The sequence below is a fragment of the Acanthaster planci genome, linkage group LG03, assembly GCF_054643075.1.
Source record: "Acanthaster planci isolate LZ-2023a linkage group LG03, COTS_SCS, whole genome shotgun sequence".
Classification (NCBI taxonomy): domain Eukaryota; kingdom Metazoa; phylum Echinodermata; class Asteroidea; order Valvatida; family Acanthasteridae; genus Acanthaster; species Acanthaster planci.
In genome coordinates, this window is record NC_141779.1 from 14,971,073 (window position 1) to 14,998,716 (window position 27,644).

At 41.5% G+C, this 27,644-nt stretch overlaps 2 protein-coding genes across 11 annotated transcripts; both read right to left on the reverse strand.

Annotated features, from left to right (window-relative positions):
• Positions 1-730: 730 nt before the first annotated feature.
• On the reverse strand, positions 731-8,067 carry LOC110991207 (uncharacterized). 10 transcript variants are annotated; one of them, XM_022256468.2, is made up of 5 exons: positions 7,923-8,067; positions 6,744-7,321; positions 5,350-5,530; positions 4,184-4,322; positions 731-3,237 (listed from the first exon to the last, which is right to left on the reverse strand). In XM_022256468.2, the coding sequence occupies exons 3-5, from the start codon at positions 5,422-5,424 to the stop codon at positions 2,810-2,812; spliced, it is 642 nt and encodes a 213-aa protein (XP_022112160.2). In that variant the 5' UTR covers positions 5,425-5,530; positions 6,744-7,321; positions 7,923-8,067; the 3' UTR covers positions 731-2,809. The 10 variants fall into 10 exon arrangements, with proteins under 10 accessions (XP_022112160.2, XP_022112158.2, XP_022112166.2 ...); XM_022256466.2 differs by lacking the exon at positions 7,923-8,067 and adding an exon at positions 7,701-7,843; XM_022256474.2 differs by lacking the exon at positions 7,923-8,067 and adding an exon at positions 7,623-7,820 and having other exon boundaries at positions 4,184-4,319.
• Positions 8,068-9,470: 1,403 nt separating this feature from the next.
• th (tyrosine hydroxylase) lies at positions 9,471-26,421 on the reverse strand. The gene is made up of 14 exons (XM_022223613.2): positions 26,141-26,421; positions 23,063-23,308; positions 21,759-21,933; positions 20,733-20,821; positions 19,835-19,902; positions 19,466-19,516; positions 15,121-15,219; positions 14,013-14,059; positions 13,293-13,428; positions 12,935-13,004; positions 12,672-12,728; positions 12,231-12,326; positions 11,657-11,790; positions 9,471-11,368 (listed from the first exon to the last, which is right to left on the reverse strand). Exons 1-14 carry the CDS (start codon positions 26,198-26,200, stop codon positions 11,203-11,205), a joined length of 1,494 nt encoding a protein of 497 aa, XP_022079305.1. The 5' UTR covers positions 26,201-26,421; the 3' UTR covers positions 9,471-11,202.
• Between the last annotated feature and the right edge of the window lie 1,223 nt (positions 26,422-27,644).

A 27,644-nucleotide genomic window follows, 5' to 3' on the forward strand; every position in this document is an offset into this window, starting at 1 on the left:
ACCGATCGCTGGCGCTGAGAGCGCCCTCACACGTATTCTTGATTAATGAAGATCGCAATGTGTAGGGAACGTGTCAATGACAAAACTGAATTGCACATTTTCATATATATGAGCATGAATTCAGTACACGCTCGGATAAACCCTGCACACCTCAACAAGTAAAAGGATAAGCATGATTATCATAACCCGCAGATATATTACCTTTGAAACAAATTCTGTTTGAATCGGAATGTCTGGTCCTTTTCGGCAAACTGAGAAATTTATTTCTAATTATACTCAGACTCCCTCAGACAAATCTAAAACAGGGACACATTATTTGATGGAAGGCCACAGCCTGGAACTTTATTTTATTTTCCATTGTGCCGGAATACCGGTGTACAATGGGCAAACCTGTTACTGACTCAAAAGGATACACCAGATCCCAACTCTTTCAATAAACATAAGGGATACACCTGAACCCGACTTTTTCAATAAACATAAAGAATACACCTGATCCCAACTTTTTCAATAAACATAAAGAATACACCTGATCCCAACTTTTTCAATTAACATAAGGGGATACACCTGATCCCCACTCATTTCCAACATAAGCAATACACTCGGTGCCACTACTTTCCAATTAACATGAAGGATATACACTTGCCCCCGACTGGCTCCATCAACATGAGGGATAAACCTGATCCCAATCATTCAAACAACATAAAGGATGCACCTTATCCAAACTCCAATGTACTAGTCATTCTGTTTTAATGTCCTTTTCTTACTTACGATGAATCAAAGGCTATTACCCTTCCATAACCAAAGGGTTACTGGATATAAATCCAACTAGCAATTCAATTCTACATTAACTACATGATGTATGTTACATAGCAACAAAATGTTTGCACTAAGCACGAATCCTCCTTAACTCAAGCAAGTTAATCATTCTGATAGTTGGAACATAAAGTCAGAACTTGAATAACCTGAGGGGAACCTCAAGGGGCTAACTCTGCAAACCATCATCCTTAAGTCAAGCAAGTTAGTCATTCTGATAGATGGAACATCAAGTCAGAACTTGAATAACCCGAGGGGAACCTTAAGGTGCTAACTTTGCAAACCATCATCCTTAACTCAAGCAAGTTAGTCATTCTGATAGTTGGAACATAATGTCAGAACTTGAATAACCCGAGGGGAACCTCAAGGTGCTAACTTTGCAAACCATCATCCTTAACTCAAGCAAGTTAGTCATTCTGATAGATGGAACATCAAGTCAGAACTTGAGTAGCCCGAGGAAAACCTCACGGTGCTATTTCAAGTTTACCTGCTTGTTACAACTGTTGCAAGTCACAACGCATTCATTTATTATGAATTCCAAAAACACATAATGAATTAACTTTGCAAAAACCACAATTTAACAATGTTTGGTTAAAGACAGAGTATTGGCTGTGTGTCTCCTGTCGACCATATGCCCAAAACACCTCTGAGGGTAGAGTTGTGGGGTGGTGGCAGGAAAATCTTTAGAGCAGAACACTAGTGTGTGCTTTATCAGTAGGCTATGACAAAGTGAGGTTATGTGCCAACTCCACTTCCTGCACATGATGCCTGGATACACTGAGTAAAATCCCTCTCACTGGTTGACTCTTCAACTCTCCTAGGATTGGACAAAATTCTGTAAATGCCCTTGCATCTAATCTGCATCACACGATATGACATTATATGGCTGTGTCACACGTGTTCCGGAAATTTCCATTTCAGGCTATTTTTAGCTGAAGCTTAATACACCACTAGAGAAAATGTCCATCACTATACCAGACTACTGTGCATGCATGCACACATTCCTGAAGTGATACACTAGTAAATGGTTGTACATGTATTACGTACAGCATATCCACAGTCATTTAACAGCCATTTAACAGTATTCCTCAGTAGTCACTGAAAAATATGTACACATGTATAGACACAGATTTGTCATGACAAATGAAAATAGGTCAAACGTTGAAAATTTCCTCAGTTTCCCACTCAACTGCTATGGGCAGGGAACAACAATCTTATTGATACTTCAGCAAATTCAATACACTTATATTTATGGCACTCTAAGAGACAGATTTTATTCACTTTCAGTGTAGACCTTCAGGCATAATACATAAATCTCTTTTGGCTGTAATTATTCTCACATGTATTTTTGGCAGTGAAACCAAGGATTCCTTGAAAGCACTTTAGGCATTGTATCTTGTGAGTCAGGAGAACTCTGTAGGGAGGAAACAGTGTAAAGTAGTTGTTCAGAGGGAAACACAAGGGGTTTTTTGGTAAAACCACAGGGTGTCAGATAGGGACTGAAGACCCCATCCACCTCAACCTGGATGAGATTTGATCCCAGACCACAAACTCCGCGATGAAAGGCAAGGAAAGTGCCACGCTTGTAAAGTTATTTTTTATAATGCTGATAACAGTTTTCTCAACTAATAACAACATGCACTTATCTGGGATTCCATTAAGATGCCATATACATTATTATTATCCTAGCTCACTGGGTCCATAAATATTCCCATAACCATTGTAGCTCCCTAGGGAGTACACAGATTCACGCTGCCATTCCTGGCACAAACAGCTAATCAAACACAACAACCTTCACTGCCCTCATAGGTACCCATTAATACTCGTGGGTGGAGAGTGTTAAGTTGGAGTTACGTGACTTGCCTAAGGTCACAATGCAACTACATGTAGCAGCTCGATTCCAACCCCTGATCCCATGTTTGTGAATCACAAACCCTTCAGCCACAAGCCACATGCTTTTATGAGGGGGAGTGCAGGAACCGAAAGTGTGGCCAACTTATTTCTTATAGGCAAATATTGCCTGACAGGTTTTCTCCGTCTGACCATCAGTACAGACCATGTCTTCCATGGTCACATCGGACAGTTCAGCCCTTCGGAGGGCCTCCATGTAGGGCTCCGGTTCCCAGTTTGCCCCAGGGAGGTAGCCTTGTGCCGCAGATCTTCTCACAAGCTCCAGAGGCAAGACAGTCACCATGAATCCCCCTGGTTTCAGGACGCGATGCAGCTCTCTGGCGACCTTGGCCTGGTCTGGCCAAAAGTAGTAGCAGTTGCAGTGGAAAATGCGGTCCATGCTGGTGTCCGGATATGGCAGGCTGGCAGCATCGCCCAGGTCAACCTGTACTTTCCCGCTTGCAATCTCAGAGTCCAGGTAGCCTTGAGCCTCCTTCACCATTTCCTCAGAGTAGTCGATGCCGTAGACCTTACCTTGTATTCCAAAGACAAAACAACATGAACATGTTCAAATCAGGATGCCAATTTGAGATATTTTTTACGACCAAGGAATTTTTTGCAACAGAGTTGCGCATCTCGTCTTGATTTCACTTAATGTAACACACAGAGCAAGACAAGTTTTTGACAACTGAATACCACACTTGTGATGTTGTCTAGGTAAAAATGAGGGTTGTTGAAACCTTCCAGCTAGAACTATAGGCTTAATGCAGCACAGTGCATTTGGCAGCTTAGGGTAACCATACGAAGGTAATTATGACACGTATGACAATGCTATACCATACACTTTAGACTCACATTAGACTTTCTCATACACTGCATGAACATGAACAAAAGAGTGTTCAACTCCTGAAAGAATGGAAGATACAGAATGCATGTACACGCACGCCGTGAAGATGCTGAGATGGATATACATTAGATATGGCCAGGAGAACTCATAGTCCAAGAACAATGTGGCATGCGGTTCCTTCTGAACATTCCAGAAAACTAGACTCTACTCCAGTGATGTTACACAGGTTTAAAAAAATGGCAAAAACAACAACAAATAAAAACCAACGGTTCATGGTTATCAGGCATACACATACATGTACTCATGTATATCTGGTAGTGTTCGTTTCTTTCCTGACATGGGCTCATGTCAATGGGGTCACCTTTCTCTCTTAGTAGTAAATTGTGAGAGACTTACATGTAGTCCACCAACATGCCCTCCCTATGCACACACACACGCTCATTTAGGATAACATTAACAGAGTTCCCATTATCCTTCTCATGGCTCTGATAACTCTGAATTGATTTGCAGGTACTGTCAAACAGAAGACACCAAGGCAAATCATGAATGGCGTGAAAACTATTATTCCGCTCTAGCAGTGAGGCTCGTTTCGCTCGTGCACCGTGAATATTCGCCCACAGCTGTAGCCCTTACCATCGACAATAGCTTCAGCAGCTGCCTTTAGGCCAACTCCTGGTCCAAAGCCCACCTCCAGAACGTGATGATGTGGCTCAAGACGGCAAAGTCGCACAGCATTCCGCTCCATGTACGCATTCTGCTGTTTAAAAACCTTCTATTGCAAAGGGAAAAAAATTGTCCCATATTTAATAAGCATGAACTGACTTCGAACACATGTAAGTACTTTATTTTTGTACAATATATAATGTCTGGGTTTGATGTGCCGTCAGGCAAAATCGTGCATACAAGGTAAGTAGCAATGTAGTCCTTGTCCGAGTCCCAGACATTAAATAACATTGAAAAAGTACATATCATGTGCACTTGAGATCAAACATAGACAAACTAGCCTCGTATTCACACGTGAGCCTTGACTTTAATTTCAGTTTCACGCATGAACAGAAAACGGTACTTAGTTGCCTTGTAATTACATCCCTCAGGGTTAACATATTACAGGCCGACATTTGAATCATGCACTTGGCAAAGAGTACAGGGGTAATTCATGACCCTACATAGCAAACCATGTCACAAGTCGCCATGTGACAAGTCACCAGAGCTACTTTGGAGTTAAAGGCCTTCTAGAAAATCTGGGACAATGTAGATCTGAAGGGCCCTGCAGCATGTTTCACCCACACGATATCCATCTCCATTCTGATATCACTGCGTAATACATCAAGTATTAAAGAGCTCACTTTACCCTAACGCAGACTCTTTGACAGAGTTATTGAGGTAAAATGGCCTTCACACTTCTCACCTGAATGTGTGGGCACCAGGCGTACATGGAATCGTCTCTTGGATACCAGGCAAATTGCGACAACAGCATGTATGTCATCAACCAAGCCTCTTTCTTCATTATCAGGGTAAGGGAGGTTGACTAAGTTTGCATGCCATGTCAGATGTGATATCAAGGGCTAATTTTGCAGAGCTTATTCTTGGCAGAAGGTGCTAAGCGCAGCAAATGTATGCTCAGCAAAACGGCATAGGATTTTTAACACTGATCAAAGCTTTCTCGCCACGTCAACATAACCAGCTGCCAAAAGGCCATACCATAGAAGAGCTTGCAACAGCTTTTCATTTTGCCTTCCAGAAATTGTCCAGAACAACATTTGCAGAATGCAATATTTTCACTTGCTACAATTACAAACCTTTATAACCATGCGAGCAACAAAGCCTGTAGAAGGGTTTCGAAGGTTCCTGGCAATGGAATTTTTCAGTCCCATTTTGCAGAATCACCGAGGCTCTCACTTTGTGACTTCTCTTCTCAACGATTGGCTCAGTTGAGCTACACGCTACCTACTTTTAGTAGTTTCAACAGTCAAGCAACACCTAAATGGGAAAGGCACATTCAGCGATTGTAATATATTTGTTTCAACTTGGCATAATACTGGGCCCTTTTCTGTTTCAAATGTGAGCTCAGTCTCTAATTTTGGTTGAATTTGAGCTCCAGTTGGTTCAAACATTTACTCTTCTCTTGTGACAAAATATAAAAGACTCTAATCTCTGGGCCAAAATTTGCCAACCTGATGCTTCTACACCAAGGAACAGAGCTATGTTCCATCAAACCAACTCAATTCAAGGGACTAAATTCCCTAATAAACGGCAACACTATTTTTGCCCCTTTGAGTTTCGAGGGTGAAATATGAAACATCCACCAATTGATCAATCAGGGGGAGAAGAATCAACAATCAGTGACGTCATCCCGACCGCGAGAATAGATAGAGCAAGGACAGAGATGACGAAGAACAAACCCCACACTGGCCACAGTTCTAACCTACGGGTAGTGATGCCCTTGAATGGATAATGGAGCTAAATCAGAGAATTATAGAACAATATGAAAGGCCACAATGAATTACGTGGCTTCGGCAAGAAATAAGAACGGTTGTGGGAGTAAGATCAAGATGAGGAAAAGACTCAAATTTTTGAGGGAGGCCCTCAAGCAATAGCTGACAAGTGCATGTATGTAGGAAGTAGGCTGCTGACATAACTGATGTTCCACAACAAGCACAAGGGTACACCCCATGCCCACTGAGCTCAGATAAGTTTCTGTGCACATACATGTAACGCTTTAAAACAAGATTTCCAGAAACTACACAATGCAGTTTCTTCACTTCACGTTATTTTCCATGTAAAAATATAGCAATGGTACATATTTAGTTGATGGATGGAGACCCTCACGAAGCATTGCTTGTCGAGTGGAGGTTCCATAGACTCTTTTGACAACACTACAAGAACTACAAACATTATTACTAGTTAACTAAAAAAAATAAAGTGCACAAATAAATTATACGCAAAAAGTAACATGTAGGCTGTAACCCTGTGGTATTTAATTGTTAGATGAACAGTAACTGGCAATTATTTGGTGTTTTTTATTTTAATGATCGACTCACAGTCTGTCATCGAAGCAATTCACACAAAAATGTTACTTCCCTTTGTGCCCAGGATCAGGAGTAGGCCCCTGGGCAGCTTTTCATGCGTTCAACCACACATGCGACGCGTGTGTGAACATTCCAGCACAATTGCAGAATACCTCGCCACTCACCTTGCTCACCTTGTAGCCGCGGAGTCATGCTTCACAAGGCCCGCTTCGTATCCCCGTTTATGTATCCGTGAAGCCGCTCCCATCCCCGGGACCCACATTGGACTTAACAACCTCCCCGGCTAGCCTAGTGAGTTGTATGTACAATGTAAATTACTGTACATGTACATACATGTGTACATATGTACATGTATTTCAAGTGAGTGCTTCGTTCTCGAAGTAAGTAGGCAACACGTGCACTACGTGTACCTAGTACCTTGACGCAGCAAGGATAACCCGGAAGTTGAACAACCTTCATCGACTCGACTACGTAACCATGGAAATTTAGGGTATATTTTCGCGTGGCGGGGTTAATCCACTGATACCTATTACATGTATACAAAAGAAATCAGTGGGTGAATATTGATCTACGTGGCTGGCTGCCTTTGAAATCTACGGTGGCCAGGACGTGCTACACAAGATATATTTATTGAAAGGGTGTGGTGCAGACAAGAAGCACAACTCCATATCACTGCGATAGGATCTTCTAACGGTTGCTTCTGTATATCTTTTATTGGGCGTACAGGAACAACGACAAGATTCTGGAAACACAGAAACAGAAAGGGGGCTTATTAGGAATCTAACTCGAATTGATAAGTTTCAAACCATTCACTTTCCCCAGTGACAAAGACTAACATAAAATTGCATTCCACTGGAATATATCAACTACACCCAATACAACTGAACTGCAGCTGAACCAGATCATGAAGCTAAAACTAGAATTAGTGGGCTGGTCATGAATAAAACGAACAGAAGGCAGAGTGAAAATCGACTCGGAACCATTGACATGTGAGAAAATTAAGTCTAATTCGTCTACAGTGTATCGAATGTACAACTACAAACCAGGAATGCATTTTACGGATAGCCAGACTAAAAGATATCTAGAAAATTGCAGGCAAATCTACATGTATTTCTACAGACCCGGCGATCGCCAGCCGGGGTAGTAGTGGCTGACTCCAGGGCAGGCACGAGGATCACGTGATGGCTAAACGAACCGTTCGCTCCACTGAGTAGACGTGTAAGCTAATCGAACGCATCTTACGTGAGCTATCACCGTAATGCAATCTTATCGTATCGTACTTTAACATGATCTGTGTAATTCCTATCTTAAATGAAATCATCCCTTTAAATTGTTGTGTTTACCTGAAGGTTTTCTTTCCCCGGATTTGTACCGTTACACTCGATAAGACGGAATGATTAAAAAATACGAACAAAAAATTTATTGTTTATACTAAGTTGCGCGCGGACGCAATGCTTCTGTGCGCTGTTTTTGACGCAGCAGTCCAGCTGTTATTCAATCATACCTGAGTCGTGGTGTTAGGCATTGTAACAGCACATTTTCTTTGAAATTTTAAAGCAATTTATACAGCTTCACATTTCAAACCTTCCATTTTCATTTCCAGTTCATTTGAATAACTTTCTTAAATTAGTAACGGGGAAACGAATTTTAATAAAGAACGTTAACAGTATTTTTACTTTTTATAACATGGGGTTTCTCAGTCTGTTACTACATGTATTTAACATCCTTGCATAATAAATTACAAGTAAAGTCCCTTTAATGTGTCCTTTGCTTATTTACATGTTTTGACAGCCTTCACTAGCTCAACACTAAATATGGCACCCCATATTCTCCAGTGGTCTGTCCCCTCTTCTGTACACCCCATGACTCTGTTACGCCCCGACTATAGCATAAGTCCCAACTATAGTTGGGACAGTCCCAAGTCCAGTTTCAAAATGGCTACTTTTCGGGGCAGGGAAATTTCCCCATTTTGGGGTGATCTGCTTTGGGTTAGAATTTTTTTAAAATTCATTTGTCAACCCACTAGAAATTGAAGAGAAATGAAAAAGAACACGTCGAACATCAGTTTTTGTGCAGTCTGAACACCTGTGAGAGGTGTCAGTATTTTTTAAAAACTTGTGATGTATAGGGACTTATCACTGGTGTCTATGGGAACTTATTCTTGGGGTGAACCCACGAACACTTGAATTGGCGGCTTGTAGCAGCAGAGGGCGCCATAACTAATTTCCTCGAAGAGGCACCTGGTTATTGGGTTTCAATTAAACTCCTTTTTAAATGGTATTCTTGGTGCCGTGGAATGTTTTCATGTTGGTAATACGATTGTCCATATTCATGAGCGAAACTCTGATATAACTCCAGGTAGAAAACCTCTATTTTTTATTTATTTATGCACACGGCTGGAATTTTTTGATACTTTTTTTATTGTTTTGTGTAAGTACACGTAAGACAAAAAGTCAACAGATTGCACTTTTTAAAAAATGGTTTCAATGATCCAAACCTTTGGGTTCACCATTTGAATGGAAGAACTTAATATGTTTATAAAAGTGACCCTTTCAATGCACTTAAGGATCCAAAAAATGTCAAATTTCCCCATGGATAAAGAGTATAAAGTTGCAGAAAAGTGCATTTGAGACAAACCCATCTCATGAAGCTTTAATAGCGTGGGCAACAAACCCTAGATATGCGCGAGATGTGATTCCGAGGTCGATAGAATTGCTATTTTGGGGGCCTGATTTCCTCCAACACTGCTCACTGTTAGCCGCATGAAGCTCATTCTAAGCCTTAACGTATTTCGTTCATTAAGAGTTATGAAGCATAAAAAACTTAAATACCATAAGAGCTATATAGGCCTAGCTCTTTGTTAAATATATACACATTCAAAGGCGACACGGTTTCAAATTCATGTTATATACATGTATTTATTTCTCAATCGTAAACGTTCAATATTCCTCGATAAGCTGACTTCCAAAGCGTCACAAGCGATCCCCACACTATCTGGACATTTTAAACGATTATTTCGATTTACTATTTAAATCTTTAGACATCAAACAATAAAAGTTGTCAACAAAAAGAAGGGAAAAACTGGCCTTTGATGACGGCACGCGTGGCACCGGGGGACACCGGCGACAAGGAAAAAAGACAAGTGCGAGTTTAAGTCCAAACCAAGACATGAACACAGACCAGTGAGAGTGATGCATGCTTGCATCCGCTGTGATTATGAGAGCTCCACTGCCTTGAACAGAGGCACCCCCTCATCGGATGAAAGAGTCATGTTGGGCGGGAATGCTCATTTTGTTGGTAGCGATGCGACCGTAACGCGTGTAATTCATACTCGGTTTTGAACCAGCGAAGTGCAGTCCCTAAAAGTTTAAGAAGCCGGCGTTGCTAGGGACTCGGTGCCCTCTCTTGTTCGAGGTCTGGGCTCGTAGAAAGAGTAGCGCCAACCTCAGACTTTGGAACTAAAATGGCTGTTCATTATGTGCGCAGTAAGGCACGCATCTATTGTGGCTGATTGTCCTTGACACAGACGCATAATCCACCAGTTTGGTTCCAAGAATTGAGACACTCGTGTCGTACCACCAGAATTAGAAGCCATTTATACTGCAGTGGTACAACGCTCGTGGTACGCGCGCGTTACATGCCTCTTCGACCAATAGGGTGTCCTGATTTGCCAAATGCACGCGCGCGACAAGCTGAAGAATGTGCGTGTAAAGTGCTAGTGAGTGCGATGCGCCCACATGGGAAGTGCTAGTGTCACGCGGGCCGCAGTGTTTCAGTGCCAATTGTGACCACCACCTTATTGATTATACAGCGCCAGCGAAAAAAGTTGCTCCTTCCCACAGTGCACCGCAACAGGTAAGCGCTGATATGATCTCCGACTATTCTGTTCAGTTTTGATTTGCAAAGAAATGCATATTCAACTCTCCTGAATAATGGAGTTCATGACCTTAATTTCCTACCGGTAACGAATGTAAAGTAGGCCAAACTTATTTTGAACAAAAAGTGCTTACTTACAATAAACAGTATTTTGATCTTTTAGAAACACATGGTTAAATATACGCTAGGAGTTATTCTAGTCATTTTAAGAATTAGGAAAAGGGTGCTCATTAAAAAGGCGGCTTGAAACTAGCAAAGGGTTTGACGTTTACAAACTCCAAAATTGGGGGAGGTTGGCCAAAAATCTGGCAAATTTAGTCATAAACGTAGCTAAAGCTCGGTAAATAATTTGGATTGCCTCGTGTATAAAATGTATGCTTGTGTTATATTCGTGTTTCATATGACATTTCAAGGGTCGATGCCATGTTTACCATGTCATAAAGTGCTGACAGGAAAAGCTGAATCTTCCTTTGATTATCCTGTCTTTGTAAATTTGTCATCAAAGCTGCACCACAAGACATTTTCCGTTAACAAAAATGGAATCTAGAACCTCAGCTCCATGATCAATAAACCAAAACCATTCTACGTTAAATTGGAAAAAAATAGTTTAACAATGAAGTTTTCAAAGAATTATACGTTATATTTTACAGCCAAAACTTCCAAGATTTTAGCTGATTACCGGAAATCCTCAGAACATAAAATAATTTCATTTGAATGCATAAATATTGCTTGTCGTACATGTACACTCTAACGAACTTTTATCTTCTCCAGGGCCGCTGTCACAGTACTGAAGTCGCTTGCCAGCGTCCTTGCGGTATCTCGCACGTTCTCGATACTGTCGAGAGTTATTATCCTTCTTGTGTAAGGATCGTAGCGGACACCGAAAGGCTTTTCCATCGACTTTGCAAAGGACCTAGAAGGACACGGAGAACCCCTTTCAGTTACGTCTTGAAACAGTTTCAACATAAACAACATTGCCGAGTTTCTCACTGTGACCTGAGTAAGACCCAAAGTCGCACGGCTCAATGGCATGCACTTAACGAGTCTGGATCAGGTAAAAAATTGTACCAAAATATTGAGAAAGAAAGCAAGAAAAAATCCTGGATGTGACGCACCACTAATCTCACATTTGATGAATAGAATCTTTTTGCAGCAGTCACTGTGGTGTGTAATTATGATCCTACATCAATATTAAATTTACCGAAGTTTCTGCTTGATGTCTTCAAAACTGTCCGAGACAAAGTAAATGGGCTGGTAGTTCTTGTCCTGATACTCCTGCACGGCTGCCTTAGATGCCTGGAAGGGCCTGTGCTCCGGCTGGTCGGAGAGGGCGTACTTTGGGACGCGACAAAAGGTGTACAGATATAGTAATTCTGAACTATTTACAGCCTCCCTCTGGGGAAAAGGCGTGATATTCGACAGTTTTCTTTTGATACATCTCGTCGGTACCGCATCTTTTACGGACTACCAGTTGGCAGAAAAAAGGAGAAGCTCTGTAATACAGCAGAACGCTGTATCAATCATTTATTATGGACTACGCTATCCAGTTCGTAAGTGTGACGTCACCTCAGTTTAAACCACGCAGGCTGCACATGCACTGCACACAGTTACATGCATTACATGCATCAATTGGAAGTCGGACATTGGAATCGGAAGTTAACACGCAACTTCAGCGATCGTCCAATGGGAGCCTGCAAAACGGGGCGCGCCCGTCTTTGTGACGAAGTCACTTACTAACCAGATACAGATCGCTACATTTTGAATGATAAACTTACCATGAGTTCCCCAGGAGCAGAGAGTAAACCAGCACCGTAGGCTCTAACCTGGTCCCCCTCTTTGCATATACCAAACTCCACAGTGAACCAGTACAGCTAAAGAAGACGATTCGCGAATCAAAACTTTAGGTACATCGATCGTTGTTTGTAATGACGCCTTACTGGCCTTATATAGTCAAAACTTCTGTATTCAATTTTTAAACACACACTTGGTGAAAAACGAATCAATTGCGCTAAATAATGCAACTTGTGAGTTAAAAAGTTGCAATTGCTAATGAACATCTAATTGCGAGGAGGAGTGAAAGTGCTTATTCCGGATAATTTCCTTTTTCAGTTGTACCAAAGGAAAAGAGAAATGCTCAGCAGTACTGCTATGACTGCCTCCAGTCATTTACAAAAAAAAACTCCTACGTCATTGTTAAGGCTACATGTTTTATATACCGTGGCAAGTTTTGTGATGTCGTCATCAGACACGCCCAGAGATGCAAGTCCTATCTCCTGAAAAGAATACCACCCAAAGTTATAAAATTTAAAATGAAAGCTGCATTCACGAACTGAGTTCAAACATTACAACACTGCTTGTGAAACTTTAATTAAATTGTGATATAATAAACGATCTAAACCACACATACTTAAAGGTTTTTCCTTCACTGATGTGAAGTATTTCCCTTTCCCGATGTAAATCATTACTTGTATATACGAACCTGAGAAAATTGGGCAAATTCTGGGTTTGTGAGGATAGGTATATGCCCAAGTAACTCGTGGCAACAATCCCTGTCAATGAAATGAGAAAATCAATCACATCATGGTCAGGAATGGTGGATTCAACAGGGTTGAAGGCTATGGTGGCAATTATTAAACTTGATAACCATACACATTATGTCAAACTTCGATAAAGATAAGAATGCCATGTCTGAGATGACTCCTCTTTGTGATAATGGTGTAGGAATTATAGGCTGTAATCAAGGCCACATCACAGTCAGAGACTCTCATCCCTCATGCTGGATTATTGTAAGAGCCGACACCTACAAACAATTAACAATGGTCGCATGTGCTCCTTACGGTTCTGGCGTGTGCATTGGTGACGAGGTATGACGAACATACTGAGTAGTCTGGAACACGCGGAATGCGAGACTTGCTAGGAAATCTCGCGCAGTCAGCAGGCCAGCAACTGGACGGAGTTGGAACCCAGACTTCTCTTTAAAGATAAAAAAAGACAGGAATGTGATTACCACTGGGTTGGTTGGATAGATATTTTTCTCTGGTGTTATTTGGGAGTGAAAAAGAACCAGAAGCTATTCTGGTTTGGGAATCATGTATGGATGCAAAGTGTATATGGATATAGGCCTATTTTAGAATTTTCTCGCGTAAGTTGTTGGCACAATTTTGCGATATATTTCTTTTGCATATGAAGTCTTGGGAATTCGCCTTTAAAAAGCTATAATTTTGCGTATCGCAGCCCCTAGGATAAAAAACCGCCATGACACAAAAACATTTCGCTTAACTTGACTCAAAATAGGCTCGACTTACCGAAAGTCCTCTGTAGTCCCAGGTGGTGCCTCTTAATTAGTTGAACATTATGTGCAAGTTTGAATTTTAGTTTGAATTAATCCTGGTCTCACTTTTTTTTATTTGCCTCTTCTTGTCTTGTGTCCAATTCGTGATACAGAGGTTCATACATGCAGTCTTTAACTTTCGACATATCTATCGCAAAGGTTTACCGTTTATATCAAGAGCATAGAGTGAGGTTTAAACAATCAGCAGCGAATGGATACTATTTACCTTGGAGAAACTTGGAAACATCATCAAGCTGAGGAATAAAATCGGGGCTGCAAACGAATTGAAGAAATGTAATTACAAGGTAAATAGACTGAACCAACGGGGGAGTGGTAGTGTTTTGCACTCCACACAACATCACTTACTGCAAAACAGTTACGTTTATGAAGAGACATATCGATACGGACTTGCGGGGGGCAAAACGGGTTTTCAGCATATCGATTACAGCGGTTGCTTGTCGCTGTTTGAAATTATTGCCATTAGCATTTTTAATGTGAAGGACAAAACAAGTGGACATTATTTGGTTGGAAGTAGACAGTTGTGTCTCGTCCTGGTTGATACTGCATTCCCTTGACCTTAATGTGGCTGATGTCAAAAGAGGTTAAAGTTTCTTCTCTTTCTCAATGTTTGCAATGCATTATGGGTTAGGATGATAGATAAGCAATGCATTTCATACACAATATACTATGGAAGACATGAACGTGCAAAACAACAACCTGTTTCCATTTACTCAAATTCTAGGCATCCTCTTTTTATACCGTGTTGCGTTGTAGATTTGGAGTTTTCACAAAATTTAGGGATCCTTTACCAAAACAGCATTTTTTGTCTTGGACTAAAACAATGAACATTAATGGGCAAGAATTGGCCAATCAGAGTTAAAACTTATAGCTAATTCATCCAGCGAAGTCATACTGAAGTGGAGGAAACTTTGGGGTTTTGCAATATTTAGATAGAGTAACCCGTCGCCTGGTTAAATCCAAATATTTTCCAGGACTTTCACAGCAATTTTGATGTCAGCAGTGTTCGTGCCTGGTCAGAAATGTTGAAACAATGTTGGAAATAAGACACCGAGCGGCCATAATAATGCCACATTGTCAATACTTTTACCCTCAGCGGTCCATGTATGTACAATTAGAAAGCTCTCCTTCTGCTGACTTCAAAAACACCAGTATCTCAATTTCTGAAAATTCCGAATTTTCAGCTCATTTTGTGGTGACAGGTCACAAATGTTTGAACGTTTATTTATTCTAGGTTCCTGCAAAAATGCAAGTTGTTTGTCATCCAAACCCATAATGCGTTGTGAACGCCGGCAAGGGTTTATTCGTAGGCCTACCTGTAGAGTCCTGCTTTCTCCAGCTCCCTGAATGCGCTCACGTGCTCTTTGCACGCATGCGTAGGAAACAGCTGCTGTAACTGGCGGTACACGTATCCCCTGTGGGAAAGCAGGTGCAAAAACTATGACGTCATGAGTTCATCATAAGGTGGGGTATACCTTACGCTCTGATAACCACAGGCTTATTAACCGTTTTCTTGGTTGTGGTCTCGTTTCATTCAAATAAGAAAATTCGTAGTTGGAACTCCCGAGGAAATGCATCCACGCGTTCACATAACGATAACCGAGCCACACTATACGGCACGCGCCAAATACCGCTAATCAAACACGTTTGTTTACACACCACGACGGGTTAAATTGAGATGGAAGCCAATTTCCGACAGAGTTTTTTTGGCTGGTTCGCTGACGCATTGAAAAAGTATCTGTGCCGTATTAAAGAATCACATTTTAAAATGTCACGAGTAGCAATATATACACCCCGTGTAATTCAGAGTTAAATTAATCTCAGCAAATACACCACAGCGCCCACCAGTGTAATTATAGAAGATGTATGAAAGAACATGTTAAGAACGTGAATTGCCAAATTGTAGAAGAAAATCCGATATTTCGGTTTACGAAGTGATTACTTGCAGTTTGGAACCATGATTTCCTGCTATACAGATAAAAATCATCGGCATTTACGTCTAATTTTCAGCGCAAGTTTTTGTTTGTTTTGCCGAAATAACGAGGAAGTCAAATTATGTGCGTCATGAAAAAATGTTGACGGCATTATTTGTAATTGTTGATGATATTGCTCAGGTTGTGACCGATGTAATGTTTAATTAACAAATTACATTTGATTAGCTTTCCGTCAGTCTAGCATTGGCACGGCCCGCTGTGGCCTCCGTTCTCCGTAATAAGCATAATTGTTTGCGGTCGGCGTATCGTGGGTAGCGTTATTGTTCAGCTGAATAAGATTTAAATTGCATGTTGGCTACATATGGTCGCGTCACGTTACGTGGACGGTTCGTTGCTTTCAACCTGCACTAACACCAATTTACAGTGGAACGCTGTTTTATCAATGTCCTTGGGACTTCAAAATTACTTTATAATAATCGTTACCTTGAATTATCAGTAATGGAAAGCAAACAAAGACAAAGAATTGAGACCTAAGATTGTCCTTGCTATAAATATGACCTTGTCTTAACAGTGCTTTTATCTATGTTCAACCGTCTAATGTGACACTGTTCATTTCGATTGCTTGTATATTGTGTGTTATTGTTTTAGTTGAATGAAATTTAATTGCATTTTGGTTCCATTTGGTCGGGTCATGTATCGTGGACGGTTCGTTGCTTTCAACCCGCAGTAACACCAATATACAGTGGAACGCTGTTGTATCAATGTCCTTGGGACTTCAAAAATTACTTTGTAATAAGAGTTCCTATACCTCCTATTATCAGTAATAGAAAACAAACAGAAACAAAGAATTGGGAGCTAAGATTGTCCTTGCTATAAATATGACCTTGTCTTAACAGTGCTCTTATCATTGTTCGACCGTCTAATGTGACACTGTTCATTTCTATTGCTTGTATGTTCTGCGTTACCTTTTTTTTTTAGTTAAATAAAACTTAATTGCATTTTGGTTCCATTGGGTCGCGTCTTGTTGCGTGGACGGTTCGTTGCCTTCAACCTGCATTAACACCAAGATATTATGTGGCACTGTTCATTTCTATTGCTTGTTGGTTCTGCTGGTGGATCAACATCTGATGGTAACGAGATTTTTTTCCTGAGCATGACTTAGTAAATCTTTTTTTTCCAGTTGACGCGATATGCTACCTTGTATTCTGTGCTTAATTCAGTGGCTTAACTACTACCAGGTTGAAGGTACCATCACGACGCATTGGGTAGCAAACGCGCAGTGGGTCGACAGATTTTGCGCATTGTGATTGGCCAACGCGTTGCAAACTCTTGGAGGCGCACTATTGTGAGACGCCCGTATTAAACTGCGTGTGCGCATATCAATGTCAACTATTTCATCTGAATGTGTAACACCGTTCGACCTGAAGCGAACCGATCAATAAAAGGCCCATCTTCGACGAATCATAATACACACTGAGTTCCCCTCTAGGAAGTTGGAAAATGAGGCACTTTAATATTTGTGTGGAGGGCGCTGCAGTTTTTCAACAATCTGCAGCTAGAGAACCGAAGTTTTCAGGTTTTAGGAAGGCCGTCAGTAAATAGGAAAAGCGTTTCTCTATAATTTGTCAGATCTGCTGTCGTGCTTGCACACCATAGTTTATTGATAAAGCAGGCATGATTCTAGAGCCAATTTTTTTTGGGGGGGGCTAGGACCTTCGCACATGATTCACCTTTTAACTTTTGCCACTGCTCTTTAATTTTTTTAATTTTTGCATTTTTGGGACTAGTAGACAGGGGGGGGGCTAAAAAACCCTGCCCCCGTAGAACTGCGCTTGAAATAAAGATGGATAGTTTGGAACCTTTTTCCATTGCATTCCTCTTAAATCAAACCGATTTTTAAAGAATTAGTTACAAAGGCAGACTTGCCTCCATCTGTTACTGTAAATATGGTGCACGTGCTCACGTGTTGCCGTTCTCAAATGAGCCCAACCCTTCAGCTGTGTACTGACTGAGCCAGGCTTCAAGGGCCGCTCGGATCAGGCAGCCAGTCAGCCCGATCTGACCAGTCGATCGATGGACACCAATACGATATACTTGCTCGCCGGGAGCACCGTCGAATCTGTTTTCTCTCCGGATGGTTTGCGGCCGCCGTGTATCCGCCCCGGCCGTCGCCCCACGGTGGTTAAGGCATTGATTCGCTATATTTAGCCAATTAATGAGAATTTCATTATATTCCTCAATACTTGGAGGGGAAAGACGTCCATTTCTTTTAGGGTATGTGTCCCAGCGATGGGGGAGATCACAAAGACATTACGGGGAAATGTTATCATGCGGTATCAAATGAAAACCATCGTAAAGACGCTGGAGATTGTTTTGTTTTTGGCTCGATTCTGGTCAGTTATGCCTATTTTTCATTGAAGCAAACAATTTCATTTACGTATTTGTCAATACGTTTTGTTTTAATAGGCTAGTAATTAGACAACATGTCAATCCAGATGAACGTCCATCGCAAAGAGATGACGTTTGGTGGACAGAAACGGGACAACCGCAAGTACACCGCGCGCAGTGTTGATCAGTTTCTAAGGCCGTAGAGTTGAGTCTCCTTACGGGGTTGGTGATTACCAAGAAGGAACGTAACGTTGCACAAACGGGCGATAAAAGCGGCATAGACAAGCCGGCTGAGAGGAGGTTGACATTTCTCGTCGACAATTTTGAACGGGCCTGTGGATCATTCGCCATGGAAGGATGCATCCTCGTATATCCTGTCTCGTGCTGCAGCTCATGTTGGGCTTTGAATTTTAAATAACCACTCTCTGCCTTGTCGTACTATATAAAAGTACACAGTATTTGAACCAGGATATGCAATTTAGAGAAAAAACTAGATTTTAGGAAAAAGTAACCTATCGATGGAGAAAGAATTCGAAATTGCGCCAAAAAGACACACAGCCGAGATTTTAATGAGTTTGACTATCGGTTTGCCCCTTCTTTTTTTCTAGGGCTGTGGTGCAATGTTGCCGCTTATAATGAGATAGATCGCTCGTGGGCCGAGGCGTGTTACTCTAGACGGCCGGCCGTTCAATCCGTCCCCGCTGATCCCGGTTGGCGCCGGCTAACATTTGGCGCGCTCTTCGATTTTTGCTCCAAGCTGGAACCCCCTCAGCGATGGCATTCCAGTTTAGCTTTTTTTTTTTTTTTTTTTTTTGCGATCATCGGTCACCGTGTTGGTATCTCTTTGACTAAAGCAAGATAGGATTCTGCTATGAAGCGGGCTTCAAGCTGTAGACATTTCTGTGTTGAGCAGCGATCTGGTCTTTTCCAGTTGAAAATGAACAACTTTTTTGGTTAATGTTCAGACGGTTCTTACTAGTTTGCTTTGCAGAACAAAGTTTGGAGTTGCAGTGAAGGAACAATGTGTGATGTCGCTACGGATTATTAAAAGCTACAAATGTTAAGTGGGACTGTCGAATATAGCCATTTTTATACACAGTGAAAGAACTGAATCCTCTAAGCTTGTTCAAAGTTTGTAGTAACTTCAGCAAGAGCAATACAGCAATTCCACATAATTACACTCTGTCTGGAATACTGATTTCTACAAATCAATAATTCATGGTTCGATGGGATTTTATGTTAAATCTTTACACAATGAACACAAAGACAGGTAATTTTATGCAATCTGTCCTCAGGCTTGTAAAGCAAGCATGAAGCCTAGATTTTGTTTTTTGCTCACCAAGTTTTGGTTTCTTCTTCCGTGTATTCCACCCTTCCGATCGGCTGCCCACTACAACGGGACAATGTTTGAAACATGACATCACTTGCTTAGCAAAAACAGTACTGAATGAGCGTGACCAACAATGAAAAAGGGAGAACTATGGTGACAGGTTTATTGAAATGGGAGAATACCATAACAATACCACGATCTAGTGTAATTCCAATGCATTATCGTATCGGGGTTGAAAGCGTCCATGAAAATGTTTGGTCACATCCGGAAAATTGTTTTAAAAATACACTTAAGAGTTTATTCAAATGGTTTAACTATTGAACAGTTTTACCATATTGATTCCTCCGTAATCGTAAAATGTTGAAAGGTGCCACTTACTACTTATACTGGAAGGCGATATGTGCGATTTCAGATCTCCGTGCGCGATAGACCTTGTCCGAAAAGCCCTGAAAATGCGGCATAGTTGACACTCAGTGACATCATCATTTAACTATTTAGCATTTCCGTTCAATCTGCTCTTCGTTCGTTTGGGGACAACAGACCCCATGGTGTCAATCAAAAGAGTCATTTTTTTTAAATAAAGGGAGAAAGGCGAATTTGTGGTTTCATTTCCTTCTCTTCCAAAATCGAGAAATAAGCTCAACAATTCACCCTCAACCCGCAGAAAGGCCATAAAAGGTTTTTTTTACAATTTAACATTTCTGCCCCCCCCTTAAGAAAAACTCAGCTCCCCCCCGAAAATTTGGTTTAAGATCAGTCCTTGGTGGCTGTCATTATACGATTTATTTGCCTGTTAATGCAACAACGTCGGGGAAAGAACTGTGCTGAATCGCTGGCATGTGGCTACGTAAGCTCACGTGTTATTTTGCAGCACTCCTCCATTTCTTAATGGATGCGTTCGCACGGATTTACTCGTACTGACTCCCGAGAGCAGGAAAATGTTGTGTGCGCATTACTCTCGGATCGAAAGTGTACAGAGAATACTCTCTGCTGACCCGCGGGGATTTCTGCCGCTCTTGTACTTGTGTAGCATGCTCGAACGCACCCGATTTGTGGCCTGTAATGCACAATGTCACGATGCGCGAATCTGACAAAGCCGCTGACTTCTAAGACTTTGAATCTTTACTACCATATCGCTGATGATGTTTCAGCAGATACTGTCGGTATTGGATGTTCTTGTCCCTCAGCCAAATGTAGCAGTGAAATTAGTGAATCAATCCCCCCATCCCAAAACAGCTATAGTGCCAGTATCTTGAGTGATTTCATCACTTCTTACCGGATGCTCGTGATCAAGATCCGGCTCGTACTGAGTAGCAAGATGCGTGCACTTATCCAGATCCGAAATGTGACGTGGAAACCACACCTCTATATTATAAATGAAACGTTTCATTGTAATTTGCTTTTCACAATTCGGGCGATTCAAAATAGTGCGCCTCCAAGAGTTAGAATGCGTTGACCAATCACGATGCGCGAAACCTTTAAAGGGTCGACAGATTTCGTGCGTTGTGATTGGCCAACGCGTTGCAAACTCTTGGAAGCGCACTAATATGAATCACAGGTATTGCTGCAGAGAAAACGTCCAAACGATAAAACACATTTTGGTTGATTAGGGGTACAAAGGAACAGAGTCACTCATCCTTTTCAGAGTCACTCAGCCCGTTCAGAGTCACTTAGCCCGTTCGGCATAGCTACATACTAAAAACATCAAGATTGACGACTTTTACTCTAGGCTATGAGCGGTCCGCTGTGTAGCATTCCCTCCAAATTACTGAGGGACCAAATGAAACTTTAAAAAGGTTTCGTTGCTAAATGAAAATAAAAATCATGTGGCATGCATCATTTCTTAATGTATTTTATGCTCTAATTTTGCTCTAATTAATTATATGTGTCCATATTTTTTTCATGCCTAGAAAAATAGCAGATTGCACGTTCTATTCTCACTGCTCATAAAGACTTTGGTTCGTTTGCCAGATGCAAAAACCGTTATACCGTTAAATACTAGGGTACAAGTAAAAATGAAACAGATTAACTTTCATGTGCTCCAGTAAACAAGGTTGCTTGGACCACAAAGGGCAAATACTGTAATGACGCAGTCTATGAGTCAATCCGGAGAGGGACTAGAGAAAACCCATCCTATCCATTCAACTGGGCTGAGTCTAGATTCCAGACCACAACTTTCCCTATTCTTAGTCAAGTATAGTTCATTCTTCACTGTGTCTATAGTGAAAAATTTCGGTTTGGAATCAAGACTAAATCTCGGTCCTGCATTGGCGAAGCAAACCTCGTGTACATCGACTCTCACCTCTTGGAGGCAAGTCTTCCATGTGCAGGACTACCGAGTCCACGATCTTCTGGAGGGAGGCCAGAAGGCCCCGGGTGTTACACCCCTTGGCGTCACACTGTATCAGGAATTCGAGCCCCTCTTCTTTGACGGCCGAGGCGCGCGATTCCACGTGGAGCAGTTTCATCTTCGACATCTAGTTTGTCAAAATCATGAGTACGTGATTATTAAAATGTTGCTGTGGGCCAGTGTCTGCCGACAGAATATTTTGCAACTGCTTGATTTGGTTTTGCTTGTTTACAATTTAGAGAAAAGCCAATGCTTCAAGTAGGAGTAAGTGAACTGCATGATTTATCTTTATTCGCTTTTAATTGAAAAAAAACCTGCGTCGTCCAAATTGTACACTCGCAGACCCAATCGCGTGCCCAGCGAAAGGTGTGATTTTGTGGTTCAGTTTCTGCAGCAAGCAAACAAACCCCTGGCTATGCGCCTAGACTCCAAGAAAGTAACTATTGCAGGCGCAACCGCTTTCGCAGGGAAGACTGACGAAACCGGCATCAAAAGTGCCACCAAATGAGAGGAGCTACCTCTATCATGCGCTTCAATGTGGCCCTATGAATAAACCACGAATAACTGAGGGAACTATACCACGCAGTTGTGGTGTGTCTGTAACAATCTGGCTGTGACAATATACACAGGGTAGGACTATAAAAGATCCATTGCTCGAGTCTACCGCATGGCTTCCTTCGAGGCACATCTCAGAAGATGAAATATGAATCACATTGTCTGGGAGACGATTATTGACATGACTTGTTTACCTAGGGTACAGTCACGTAAGGTTACACACACTGAGCAGTACGAACAGGAAATCTGCTCGAAGACTTTTAATTAAACGGTTGGCATTTGAAACATAATCATGATTGATGTCAGCGCGTATTTCAGTTGGAAAGGGGGGTTTATGGGGAAAAAGTAATAAATGCGGCCGACCGTGGCTAGAGATTTTGAGTTGGACTCGAGACAGTTTGCGCCAAGCACTACAAGGTACCTCATGGATCCTCCGTTTCCTACTGTGACGTCACAGAGTGCACTTTCTGACACCAACGGTTTGACAAACTATAAGCTGGCAGTAACCAATGCAAATTAAAATACTTTGTACACTAGAAACAGAAACAAAATGACACAGCAACCAATCTAGTCCAGTGTAAGTATGTTTTGTGAAAACTTTTACTGGCAATAATGAACTTTTGCTCAGATAACACCACATTCAGAATGGCACTGATGTTTCACAAACGAAACAAAGGGTCTACGGGTAGCGGAGAAAATACCTCGAACAGTTTGGCCGCCCTGGAGAGGGAGTTGAACCCCGTGCCATCTCTTGACGAGAACGAAATGCACAGCTGCCTGGGCAGGTCACCGTTGGCTTGCAGGCCGGAGGACTCCTCGGCGAAGACGTCGTCGTTTTCCGTGGGGCTGGGCAGACCGAACGGGTCCCACACGTCCACCGACGAGCTGGCTGAGTCTCGCCGGGCATCCTTAATAAGGCTGGACTTACGGGAAGGGTACACTGTGCTCTGCATGGAACCAAAATGGCACTAGTGTCCGAGGACAGACCAGGATGCTTTGAACAATTCAAAAATGGCCACATAATTCTCATATGGTTGACGTTTCATTGTCAGAGGTAACTTCTTGTAGAGACAATGTCACAAGCCCTGAGTGAGTGCAGAGAGGTTTGGCATTTCAGAAGTTTTTATCATCATACAAACAAAAAAAAGATTTTTGTTATCATCCAGACAAATTTTAATCGCATTATGGTCACTTACTAAAAAGGTTATTGGGTTGAATTCGAGCTTCCTTAAAATCTACAGTGGTGGGTATAGTTGTACTTTGCTCGCCAGTCAATCGTTATTTTCAATGTCAAACTTCTGTCGAAATGTTCCTGCCTTCGATCCCGTATTTAACACCTATACATATTAAACAACATATACTTGGGAACTGTTTTACTACGATCTTCGAAAAGGCAAAACTTTTTAAAATCTTGTTTTGCCATTCTAACCTGTATTTGGTGCCTTTATGGTTTTTATGCTAATACAAATTTCCATATTCATGAAAAGAATTGTGATGTCATTCCAGGGAGAAAGCTTCAGTGTTGCATCGAAAACTGTACATATAAAGTTTTTTCTTTTTTTACGAGTTGCTGTTCCAAAGTTTGTTTCTTTTGTGATGTTTTGTCGTTTGTGTACACGGCAGTAAGCCAATGAGCAACCATTTCTCAGTGATTTTTGCAGTGACCAAATTTGGGGTTCACGATTTGAAGAGAAAAGTCCTCAAACTGATCGACGACTATAGAAAATGAATCTTAATTAAACACGTCCTTAAATGATACAAGGGGTGTGTCATTCTGTGGAACTAGTTAGAAATATTTTTTCCAGAAAATTCAGCAAGCTATCAATTCACAATTCTCAGATAATAAAGATTTCATCCTTAATACGACTAAAATGTGCTAAAGCCTCCACATTATCCAAATATGGCACAGATCACTTGGTGAGACCAACAGAGACTTGTAGGCCTATATCGCACCAGTTATCATATCGCATTGAATGTGGAAACATTCTGCTGTGTTTTGCCGAAACCGTCCTTTTTCGTCTCTGAGCATATGGTGAATTAAAGCCTCAAATAGTTAAATGCTTTGAAATGCATGAGGTAATGAAAAAAGGAGCCTTCGATAAAAATTAGTATGATAATGTTAAATATTGAAATGTTGAACCATAAAATATTAAGGGACTATCGGCAAGAGAAGGAGCGTTATGGGCTTCGGGTGGTAATTGGACAAAAATCACCGTCCCCCCACTACCACCACCACCAACTCAGAACCTACAGCGCGAATACGCCAAGACCTAGATACGCAGTCAACCATTATAGTTGCCAGATGTTGATGTTCGTTACACACCACATAAATCACATAAGTGTTTGGCTGCTCACCACTTAAGAACATGGAACGAACTTCAATTAAAAAGGACACGAAGGTCATGCTTGCTGTTCATGCATCATGATGGAAATTGTCGGCTTTTCATTGTCATGACAATCTAGAAACATTCTGTGCCCTTTGAAACACATTGGTGCGTCCGTGACTGATTCAACACTAAAACTCGGACTACCCAGAAATCCACACAATCTCAATGAAACCCAATAGTCATACTGCAACTTGTAAATTATCACCCATTAAAACTAAGTTTGAAGCACATGGCATCAGTGGTTCTTAATGCAAACGTAGTTTTCAACCAATGAGTTCGTTTGAGAACGTCGTGCGATCTGACTGGCTGCATGGCTGCAAACCCAACTTGACACAACTGTCAATAAAAATTCAGAGTCAAGATTCGACCATGGATTACAAACAATACTTCAACAAAGAAAAAGTCGAATCTTCACTTTAATAACAAATTTTAATGATTAGATCGCACAGATATTTGTCATTCTAATAAGGAGGAAATTCTAATAATTGCCTCGAACACTATAATCGAACTTATTTTGACAAAGAATTCTAGGCATCAAATTAAAGGGCATCATTCGAGTAGCTTCAGTCTTACACCAAGTTGTGGTTAAATTAATTTAGCCTCAGGAAAGGAAAATTTGATCAGATCTCCTTTAGGTGAAATTTCGGTCACTTTTTGGAGCCTTGAATAGCCAGTTTCAATAGTAGATTTGATAATTTGGAGGATAGGGAAAGAGAAAAATAGTGACAGAGAGAATTTTGTTCTTTAGAATATTTATATATTCTAGAACATTAGAATATCGTTAGAAACGCTCTCATTAAGGTCAGTTCATTGGGCAATCATACCTAGCGTTTGCTTATGCCATTGCATATAAATGCAGAAGAAAATAATAATACTATTCAAAAGGGTCGCTTGGGCCAGAAGTGAAACACTGGCAGCTGTCTCCGATGTGTTCTGTGCCGCCAGTTGAGGCATAGAGCAAGGCAGGCGTTTGTATAGGCCACTCTCATCATTTTGCCTACAAATTGTATGGGAGGCCAAAGTATGCAGAAATATCACTTTTTGGTTGGTTTTTCGATTTTAACTCTTTCAAAATGGACAAATGCCCCATTAGATTTGAATAGGAATGTATTTTCATTTATTAATTAGTAGTGCGTGTGTAATTATCTGGTGTTGTGATAGCTGCATGGGATTTTCAGCACTTCGTTAATTAATCCTTCTTTTACTTTACGTATACTGACGGCCAGTCGGTATTGGCATCCAAATGTTGGAAGAACACGACTAAACTACCGGAGGTCCAATGGCCTGTGCTGTCTGGTGTTGTGATGGATCAACTGTCGAGTGTCTAGACCGTACCAAGTGAGTGGCATATTCCTTTAGGAAAGCTAAGAATGAAACTGTGTCACCACTTACCCCTTCAAAGGTATGAGCTCTCCTCACGGCTTGAGGTTTATTTGCTGGCCTGGACATCATTTTTTTCGCGCCTGTGTCGATGGTTATCGTTGTCCAGCAATCGTCACCTTTTCTTATATGAACGAGGTGGTTTGAACTCTCGTTGATCGTCTGCGACGGCTGCGATGGGCGTGTACCTGTTGATAGTGTTAAAAGTTCCGATGTCTTGATTGTGAGTGGACGAAATAGGCATGACGTGCGGCGTGTTTAGGTACATGTGTTGTAGCAATGGCTCCAATTCAGTGACTCGTTTTGTGCATGTTCAATTCACTCTACAGACGTTCATCAGCGCATGCCGGGTAATGTAAGCTGGTTGGCAACGCCCACTTCGCATGCCCAGTGTGAAATCGACTACAATGGTCACGTAATTACGCGTTGCCCAATAAAGAAGGTGGAGGCTCGACATCGCAATAATTAACTACGTTTGCACGTTGACTGTTACAATTTATGTCTGGGGACAACAGTACTTCTAAGGAAACAGGAAAGCAATAATTTCCTCGTCAAAAGGGCAAGCAATAATAGTTGTGTTTGGATTGCCGTGGCGCCACTGTCAACATGAAGATACGGCCTCCCAATTTAATCTTGTAAACCAGTAAAATACCACGTTGGTTCATAATTAACCGTGCAAGCAGACCAATCATTATGAATTGGCAAGAAACTAATTTTTTTTCACCTGGAAAAACCATGTGAGGATCGTTTTTGAGTTGAATCTGGCTATCTTTTCCTATTAATTAAAGTGCATACAAACTTCCACATTGGCAAAATAGTGCTGGATCCACCTGGAAATTGAGCTATATCTGCTCGTGTTTTTTGCTTGGAGTATCGCGTAGGCGGTCGAACAGAATACGCGCGTCGCTAGAGGGGGGTGTCGGGGATGTGACACCCCCATTGGTTAGTTTTGTCAGCAAAATCATGGTCTGTCAGCAAAATAAAAACGGAAAACAGAGACTGAAGATGAATCGAAGGGGGATTTAGGACACTCGTTATGCGTGACGGTCCGCCGGCAAATTTCGTGTGGCATCCCTCCCCCCATTCAAAATGGTCTAGCGACGCCTTTGCGCGCATCTGTTTCATTCGCTGACGTTCTTCCGGCCCACAATACATGACGTCACACGCATCAACTACCGGATAGGTTTACCTTTTTCACGTGGGGTTATTTGTTTAATAATTGAAGCCTTAGTTTTGTGTTTGACAAAATATTACAAACTTTGAAACTTTTAGCCATCAGTATTCCCACATTAGTTGACTCAGCATACTCCTCGCAGAGGGTCGTTGTCTGTGTTGAAGAAGTTGTTGTATTTTTTGATCATCCGATAATCGCACGAACCCGACCCTATGTCCTATTAACGGACGTAAGCCATCGTTGCTTCTTTTAAACAAACTTTTTGTGATACGACAGGATAGGATTTGAAGCTTTGCATAATGTATCAGTGAGGGAGATGACAGTTTGTGGGTACAACCATGT

What these genes read in the sequence shown, in the direction of transcription:
- LOC110991207 (XM_022256468.2), bottom strand. Translation starts at nt 5,424, where the DNA reads ATGGGACTGAAAAATTCCATTGCCAGGAACCTTCGAAACCCTTCTACA. An exon ending in TTGCTCGCATGGTTATAAAG is followed by an intron (nt 4,323 to 5,349) that starts GTTTGTAATTGT and finishes CCTTTGCAATAG; the next exon opens with AAGGTTTTTAAACAGCAGAA. An exon ending in TGCTGAAGCTATTGTCGATG is followed by an intron (nt 3,238 to 4,183) that starts GTAAGGGCTACA and finishes TTGGAATACAAG; the next exon opens with GTAAGGTCTACGGCATCGAC.
- th (XM_022223613.2), bottom strand. Translation starts at nt 26,200, where the DNA reads ATGATGTCCAGGCCAGCAAATAAACCTCAAGCCGTGAGGAGAGCTCAT. An exon ending in GAAGAAGAAACCAAAACTTG is followed by an intron (nt 15,220 to 19,465) that starts GTGAGCAAAAAA and finishes GCTTTCCCACAG; the next exon opens with GGGATACGTGTACCGCCAGT. An exon ending in AATTTGCCCAATTTTCTCAG is followed by an intron (nt 12,729 to 12,934) that starts GTTCGTATATAC and finishes TATTCTTTTCAG; the next exon opens with GAGATAGGACTTGCATCTCT.